At 32.2% G+C, this 9,298-nt stretch overlaps 1 protein-coding gene across 1 annotated transcript; it reads left to right on the top strand.

Annotated features, from left to right (window-relative positions):
• The first annotated feature begins 391 nt into the window (after positions 1–391).
• Positions 392–6,074, top strand: LOC111386161 (protein trichome birefringence-like 38). The gene is made up of 5 exons (XM_023010616.1): positions 392–765; positions 1,503–1,674; positions 2,406–2,581; positions 2,676–2,834; positions 5,552–6,074. Exons 1-5 carry the CDS (start codon positions 494–496, stop codon positions 5,862–5,864), a joined length of 1,092 nt encoding a protein of 363 aa, XP_022866384.1. The 5' UTR covers positions 392–493; the 3' UTR covers positions 5,865–6,074.
• Positions 6,075–9,298: the final 3,224 nt, after the last annotated feature.

The raw sequence follows: 9,298 nt of genomic DNA, 5'->3' as shown, positions 1-9,298 counted from the left end.
TCAAATAAAAATTCATTTTCAATAACATGTCACATTTTTTCAAAAAATCACTATTACAAAATTAATTTAAAAAAAAAAAATTAGAGCTCGAACAAAACCAAAAAATTAAAAAATCTGGTTTCTGTAATTTCTTGTTAAATGCGCTCTATTATAGTATTTAGCCCACATTGGACTCTCTTTATAAAGAGAAATTGGTGGAAAACGATGTTCTAAATAATATTTTTTCAGAGAATGTAAGAATTTTAAATTTACTTGCATAATATTTAAAGGTTGAGCCCTAATTGAGGGCTTTCACTGTCCTGCCCCTAGAGCTTGTGAAGGAGGTAAATCGCGGGATGTGCACGTGGTTGAAAATATGTAATAAAAAAAAAAGGTTTTGAATCAAAGGGAATTATACATGAGCTTAGTATAAATTGCATTGCTTTCAGATTCTCTCATTATTCTCTTTGTCTCTCTCCTAACACCCTGCAAACACAAAAGAGGAGAGAGAAACATGTATAGGGAAATAAGGAGTTTTGTTCGGGTTCTTGGGGCCATTTTTGTGGGGTTTTCATGTCTGTGCACAGCAAATTCTGGGAAATGGAAAGGGAAGAAACAGATTTGCAATTTATATGATGGAAAGTGGGTTTACGATGAATCTTATCCTCTTTATGACTCGCGGGCATGTCCATCTATTCGCAAAGAATTCGACTGCTTGAAGTATGGCCGTCCTGATCATCAGTACCTTAAATATAGATGGCAACCAAATGGTTGTGACTTACCCAGGTATGTCTTCTAATTAATATTTCTCTTAACTTTTCTGGCTTTCTTGTTTGATGCTAAAAAACAAATGGAATGCACAGAAATGATGGGAAGAGAAACAAATTGCCCTTCTGTAATTGTTTGGTAATGTTTTTAAGTGATTATAAGTCGTGGGTTCTAAGAAATAAGTTAGTATTAGTCGTTGGTCCTACAAATTATGTGGAATAAAAACTGTATTTGGTCAACTTAAATTTAATTTAAGCTTTGCCAAACATGCCCAAATATATCAGCTAGATGTCTTTTCACACTTGGGATAGAGATACTTGATATTGCCCTGGCCATTAAGAACGGTCGTCACATTAATGGTTTAAACTTCTTGGACAACAACCAGGCCACATAACCCCCTAGACAACCAGGGGGATTGTCCAAGAAGAATGGCTTCACACTAATTACCTTCAAATGATGATGGCATTTGACTCTGCAATATTTTCTTCGAAACTCGTTATTTTTTTGAACTTCTGAAAAAATGAATACCAATACAGCTAAATTTGGATTTTGCCACTTGGATAGAAAAATTGTAACAAATGCAGTGATATGATCCCAGTTGTGAACGGATGATTTGATGGAGAAGTTGGCTGTGTTTAAAATAATCCAATGATGTGATACCACGTGACATTATGTCAATAATTATATCAACCATTATGTTACTGTAGCTTGATTAGCTAAATTTTTACCTGCTTTTCTTTGATTAAATATTGCAGGTTTGATGGTAAAGACTTTTTGAGAAGATTAAAGGGCAAGAAAATCATGTTTATTGGGGATTCTGTGAGTCTCAATCATTTGCAATCACTTTTATGCCTTCTTCATACTGCCGTGCACGGATCAAACATCATACGGGAAACAAATGACACAACTTCTATTGTCACATTTCAGGTACATAATTTTGTTTAATATACGTATAAATGCATAAATATATGCGTCTATTTATTTATATATATATTTGAAAATAAATACATTTCATCTTCTCCTTTTCTTATCAGCATGTGTTTATTTTGGCAAATAAATCAATTTATCTCTTTCTTTTTCTTTCTTACAATTAGCGGAGGAAGGATATTAATGATAGTTTATGTTTTTATTTTTTATTAATGATATTTTCTTTTTTATTATGATTATTTTTCGATATGAAACCACTGAATGAATGAATAATCAGTTTTATCTCGAAAGAATGAGAAAAAATAGTCGGATTTATTTATCAAGTAGATTTTGTGATACAATTTCACTTTATGGAAGGAAAATCTAAAAGGGCTAAGTTTGACTTTAAAAAACTTATGTTTGGTAAGTAGTACAAGCTACGATAAAAGAGTGCAATAATCGAAATGGTTGCTTCTTCTTTTGGACATGTTTGACGGCCAATAAAGTTTTTTTACATTTTAACTATACATTCTCCAACACATATTATTCAAAACTCTTAATTTTGTCGAATAATAGGTGACAAACAGGGGCTTAATCCTTTATATTGCCACTGAAATAGTCTAAATTATGAAATAAGTCAAGCTTTTTTATTTCTTTTTTGAATTCCAAGATTTTTTATTTCATGTTTTGAAATATATTGAATACTTAAACGTTTAATGATATTAAAACTTTAACATGGTTGAATGTTGCAGGACTATGGAGTTTCTATTATATTATTTCAGTCGCATTACTTAGTAGACATTGAAATGGAAAAAATTGGACGAATATTGAAACTCGATTCTCTTATAAATGGAGACATGTGGAAGCAAGCCGATGTTTTAATCTTCAACACTTGGCTTTGGTGGTACCGTAGAGGACCAAAACAACCGTAAGTATACTTAGAAACTTGCATATTCAAGAATTATTTTGAGCGATTTAAGCTGAAAATGAATTTATTTGAAATATTTATTATAATTTTGCAGGTGGGATTACATTGAAGAAAATGGGAAAATACTTAAGGATATGGACAGGATGGTTGCTTTTCGTAAAGCTCTAATGACTTGGGGAAAGTGGGTTGAGTCAGATGTGAATCCAAGTAAAACCAAAGTTTTCTTTCAAGGGATATCTCCATCCCATTACAAGTAAGATTTCTGATTCCTATTTAAATTAAAGTCAATGTTTAGTATAAATTTAAATCAGATTTTTAGTAGATTTTGATAAAAGTTGATAAAATGTGTGGACCTCATAAAGTGTGTGGTTAAAATTAATTGTTGACTTTGACTTGAAATTAGAATTAAAATTTAATAAAAAACGAACGGGGCTTAATCTGGAGGTTACTTCTCTTAAAATATTTTGAACATGGAAATTCATAGATACAGTCTCTAGTTTCTACGTACAGTGCACTTAAGGCTCTAACCGTAGGTTTGTAGTAAGTGGGTCCTCATAGACAACTCGGTCCAAGATTGGATATTTTAAGGGCTTATTATTGCAATACTCCCCACCTTTTTGACCCATTATGCAATACCCCCACCTCATGCAATTGAAAGAAGAACATTAGTGTATGAAACTTAAAGGATCATGCTACATTCACCTAATGATTTATACAATTTTTTACACACACAACACGTGACGGCTCCTTATTGGAGGGGAGGCTGGCCCACCAGCCACCCCTCCAATAGGGGGCCACCATGTGTTGTGTGTGTAAAAGATTGTGTAAATCTTTGTGTACAAATAGTTTAATCCAAACTTAAAAGTGCGGAAGATAACTTTTGAAGTGCGAGAACCCCCCCCATCATCATCTTTGAAGTGCGATCCACCCCCTACAGTCCAATTTCGTCAAGTTAGGCATTAAAAACAGTAAAAATATCACAAATTAAAAACACAACTAGAAAAGGAGGCAATAGAAACAGAATTTTAGCGACAGACAACTTCGTTGCTATTATCAAAGAAATTACAACAAATTAGCAACGGATTACTATTTTATTATTATTAGAAATTAAATACTAAATTAATGACAGAATTACCAACGGAAGATTTTTGTTGATACAATTTTGTTACTAATTCGTCGGCAAAAATTTAAAAATAATAAATTAAATAACTTCGTGACAAAATATCTCAATGGATGATTTCGTTGAAAAAAATATTAAAAATGATAAAATAAATTACCAACGGAAAAAATCTATTGGTAAACATTGAAATTAAATTTTTAAAAGCATTATGTAATTACCAACGAAAAATTCCATCGAAAAATTCAAAAAATTTCAATTCCCCTCTAAAATTTGTCTTGCTTCTGAAATTTTCATTTCCCTCCCTCCAATTCCCACTCAAATATTTCATTTCCTCCCAAACCCTTCAGATTAAAAATTAATTCAATCGTTTTCTTGTACATTTATATCTCAAAGGCACAGACGTAAAGCCAAAAACTTTACTACTCCAAGCTAGTTACATAATGAAATCCATGGCTAATTCCAGTTCTTCTTCCTCTTCTACACCCTCCATCTCACCCCGCCACCCAACCCATTTCACCCTATTCAGATGTTGAGAAAACCCACCCAGTTAGGGATCCGATTTCTCTTTTCCTTGGGCACACACTCAACATCACATAGGGGAAATGATCTCAATTTGGAAGCTGAGGCTTTGTTCTGGCCCCTTCTACTCTCTCTCTCTCTCTCTTCCTAGCTTTCTTTTGGTTACTGTTCAAATACACATGCCAGGTCAAAGTTCAACTGATTACTACTTTTCCAGCAGTCTATTATGAAATTAATGCAATGCATTTTGAAGAAATGAAATCATTTGAAAAAATGGCAACAATGATATATTCCAAATTGAGATGTGTTTTGAAGATGGGCATGAATACAAAGTGGCGATTCGAGTTTTTATATGACATTTTCCAACAGCTTGAGATGTGCTCCCTTCAAACCACCCTTATTGGTTCAATGAAGTAGTTTTAAACTGCAATCAAGAAGTTCAGGTAAAACTTTTGTTGAAGCCTGTAGGAGTAATGATTTTTAAATCCATTGTAAATTATACATCTCACGAGTATGAACTTGGATCTGTAAAATTTCAAGAATCTGATACAGAATGAGTGAATTGCTCGACTTTCTGGTGTCATATGGACTGTTTCGAGAAAGTAATTATTAAAATAAAATCATATATTTTTTAATATTTTAATTCAAATTAGAGACGAAAATCCGTTGGTAATCATCAATGAACAAAATTTGTAGATAATTTGTGATGAAAAAATTTATTGCTAATTAGTGATGGAAATAGCCGTTGGGAAGCACTAACCGCTTCTTCCGTCAGTAAATCACCAATGACCTAGGTAATTTGTCGATAAAATTAGCGACGGGGGTAATACCGACAGATTTTCCAACCGATCAATTCTGTTTGTGAAAGTCGTTAGCGACATAATTTAAGGCATCAATGACGAAAATTTTTGTCTTTGAAGCCGCATTTTTTTTTTTGTAGTAAAAGGAATAATTGCAAGTTTCATCCTTAATTTTTATTTTTATTTTTTTTATGGAATTTAAACCGAAAACTTTATCTGTACCAACCACAATTTCAAACCTTTAAAATTTTATTTTTCTTCCCCAATCCCACCTTCCACCTCATCCCACTTCATCTTCCCCGATTAGAGATCCCCATTTGTGGATGTGTTCATTAATTTTCTGCATCATACAATTTTCCAACGTCAAATAGTTAAGATTAATTAAGTAGAAATTACATATGGGTCTGGACTGTAAATGCTATAAAATTATAATCAATTTACTTGATGTTACAACTGTTAAACTAGCTACATATAAAGATAATACAATCCTCTGAAAAGTGTTAACATTGTATTCTGATGATGTTCAATTAGTGGGATGGAGTGGGACGAGGATGGTGTAACAAATTGCGCCAAAGAAACAACACCCTTGAATGGATCGACATATCCAAGTGGCCTACCATTGGCATCGAAAGTTTTGAAGGAAGTTCTGAGTAGGATTACAAAACCAGTGCATTTGCTTGATATTACTACTCTTTCACAGCTGAGAAAAGATGGACACCCGAGTATGTATAATGGCTTCAGAGGCATGGATTGCACCCATTGGTGTATAGCCGGCGTTCCTGATACATGGAATCAGCTTCTTTATGCAGAATTAGTTGGAGGATTATGGATCCCTGCATGGTAAATTCTTTTAAAGAAATGTCTACAAAGAAGTTAAACTAATTACATGAAGATATATATTAGGTGTGATTTGGTACACCTTCATATAACAGTCTGATATTCAATTTTTTTAACGTATTCTAGAAATTCTGATTTATTGATAGCATTTGATGTATAATAAATGGATTTTTTGCGATATGTTGAATTATTGATATAATAGAAAATATTGTTGAAAAAGGGAGTTTGAAATAGCAAAGAAAGAAAACTACTTTACTCAACTGTGAATATCTTATATACAAGTAGGAAGACAACTACTTTCAAGCTTTTAGAAAAACAAAACATCAAAACTAATGTATACTCCAAAAAAGAAGCATAAAACAAGGCACTAAGTAATAGCCCTTGACTCTCTCAAACAAAGAATGAAAAACATGATTAATTATGACCTATGCTAATTTATTTTTGCACTTCACTCCCCCTTAATACAAAAAATCTACAAGACCTAAATTATTTCTAAAATAAGCAAATTTTTTCAGAGAAAGTGACTTTGTGAATAAATCAGTAACTTGCTTGTTTGAATTATGATACTCCAACTTAATACTTCTTTCAGCAACCGGCTCTCTTATAAAATGATGTTGAGTGTCTTGTTCGATTGTGATGAATTGGATTCTTTGCCATCGCAATGGCAAACCGATTATTGCAAAGATTTTCATTGCCTCCCTCTACTCATGTTTCGTATCTTATAAAATTCTCCTTAACCAAATTGCTTGGTAGCAGGGGTGGACGCAGACATTTTATATTAGGGGGTCACGATCAATCTTTTAAAAAAAGTGACGAAAATTTTTTTATTACTTTATATGTGTTATAAATTGTTATACTACTTTTTCATCTTAATTATTTTTACATATAAAAAATTTGTATATGTATAAAAAAAAAATATTCGATCATTTTTAGGATTTTTTTATTATTATTGTTACTTTTTGTTCTCAGTCAATTATTTTTTTTGAAATAATCTAATAAATTTCCTAATAAAATTTTTGACATCATTTGAAAAAAAAATAATTGATCAAGAGGAAAAGGTAAAAATAATAATAAAAAAATCCTAAAAATGATTGAACTTTTTTTATATATAATTTTTTTCAGCTATAAAAATAATTCAGATGAAAAAGTAGTATAACAATTTATAATCCTTATGAAGTAATAAAAATTTTATTAAGAATTTTTACGTCCAAAAAATAAAATAAAATTTGACATCATACCACATATAAAATTTCCTAATAAAATGATGTAAATTATATTGAGAAATTTGTTGCGCAAAAATAATAAACATTAATAAAATAATTAATTTTTTCAAAAAAGGCGAGTTATACATCTCTTTTTAACATACATGTTTGACGTATGTTTAACTATTTTCGATATTCATTTAGATAATTCAATATGTTTATGATATAGTTCTCGAAATGAGATTTGAGAGGATATAGAAGATTTATAGACACGGCTAGTGTATAATCGTCAAAGAATTTTTAAAGTTAGTTTGTTATCAAAATTCTCGGAATATTAGTTTGAAACGGCCTAATTTGACGCATCGTAACATTTGCTACGATTGGCCATTTCGCACACTATTAACGATGTTAAATACTAAACCATGAGTACTTCAAAATAATATTAAGAATGTATTATTTCAACTTCGTTTGATATTTCAAAATGAGCTTGAAAACTAAGACAAAAAACTGAAAAAACTGGAGGGTCAAGTGACCCTTTGGGACCCCCCTTGGGTCCGGCCCTGCTTGGCAGGCTACTGAAATAACAATCATGTACTCAGCCTCAAAAGATGATAGAGCGATGGATTGCTACTTCTTTGAACACATCTATATGACATTTGATCCAAGCATGAACAGAGAGCCCATAGCGCTTTTGCAATCGTTTATGGAACCTTTCCAATCGCACTATCAAAAAAGCCATAAAACTCAAAATTATTAATGTTAGGGTAGAAAATAACGTAGGAGCATATTCCTTTCAAATATATTAGCACCCTCTTTACAGTACCATAATGAATTTTTCTTGGATTATGCATAAATCATGATAGGAAAATGGTAGCTTGCAAGGTGTCTTGACGACTATTTGTGAGATAGAGCAATCTTCATGGGACTTTGATACACTTGAAAATCTTAGAGCAATCTTCACCAGACTTGGATACACCTAAAAATCTGCCTTTTCTTCTCCATCATCGAAGCCGTATAAATGATTAGTAACCATTGGAATTTTAAATGGGTTACAATCTTTCATGTTAAATTTCTCAAAAAGATATTTCATGTATTTATGTTGTGAAAGAAAAATTCCAACATCACATTGTTTCACCTCCAAACCCAAGAAATAACTCCTTAAACCTAGATCAGTCATTTCAAATTCATCTACCATAATCCTCTTGAAATCATTAAGCATCAAAATTTTCAGTACAAATCAAATCATCCACATAAAGACATACAATCAATACCTCATTAGCTTCTTTTGTTTTTACATGCAAAATATGCTCGTTTGTACTCTTTAGAAATTAATTTTTGATAAAGTCCCTATCAATCTTTCATACTAGGCCCTTGGTGCTTTCTTGAGACAGTTGAATGTGACCTAAATTCTGGTGGAATTAGAGTCCTAGTTGAAGTGGTCATGGAAAGATCAAAATTACGGATTGGGAAGAAAAGTCGTTGGATTTTCACTAGTCTTTTCACTAGCTAGTAATTCGAGCAACAAGCAAAGTTTTGGAAGTAGAGAACTGTCGCCCGCCCATCGCTCACTACCACTCGAGTAATAGTGTCATCCAAGTTTTTCGCTTTATGTCAGTTCACGCGTATTTTGACATAATTTCTGTCTTTTAGGTTATTTTTAGGGTTTGGGACGTCTTTTATAAATAGTAGATTCTTCATTCAGTTTAGAAATTTCAGATATTGTAATTTTCTCTCTATTGATTGTCAATAAAATTACTTGGTTCCTCTGTCAATCTATCTTCTTGCTTTAATCTTGTCATTGCTTGTGCGATAAATACTTCAGATTGTGCCATACTTAACCTTCCTATTTCATAACAAGTGGTATTATAGCTGTTTCACTTTCAATAAAGTGATCTCCGATCTAGTCCAAATTATAATAAGTGGCATTAGAGTCAAATTGTGATTTTGTTCAAGATTTTTTGTTATTAATGACAACCATGAAGTATGAAATTTCATTTTTGGATTGCAATACAAGATTTTAGTCGCTGCAAGTGAAGATGCGAGTTGATATTAGTAGGGTCAGATTGAAGCTATTAGATAGAACAATTAGAACATTTGGCCAGGTTCGAAATGGTCTTGATTTGAAGAAGAAGCTTATCTCGCTAAGCACCCTTGATTTGAAGGGTTATAAGTTCTCTGGAGGAAGTAGAGTCTTGAAGGTACGGAAGGGTGTCCATGTGGTGCTAGAGGGGTGGAAGAA

This window comes from Olea europaea, chromosome 3, assembly GCF_002742605.1.
Source record: "Olea europaea var. sylvestris chromosome 3, O_europaea_v1, whole genome shotgun sequence".
NCBI classification, from domain to species: domain Eukaryota; kingdom Viridiplantae; phylum Streptophyta; class Magnoliopsida; order Lamiales; family Oleaceae; genus Olea; species Olea europaea.
The sequence above is the reverse complement of the archived record's forward strand: the minus strand, read 5'-3'. Positions and strand labels throughout refer to the sequence as shown.

Excerpts from the sequence above, each read along its gene's own strand:
- LOC111386161 (XM_023010616.1), top strand. The coding sequence starts at position 494 with ATGTATAGGGAAATAAGGAGTTTTGTTCGGGTTCTTGGGGCCATTTTT. Across the intron at positions 2,582-2,675 it reads CGTAGAGGACCAAAACAACC|GTGGGATTACATTGAAGAAA; the intron begins GTAAGTATACTT and ends ATAATTTTGCAG. Across the intron at positions 2,835-5,551 it reads ATATCTCCATCCCATTACAA|TGGGATGGAGTGGGACGAGG; the intron begins GTAAGATTTCTG and ends ATGTTCAATTAG.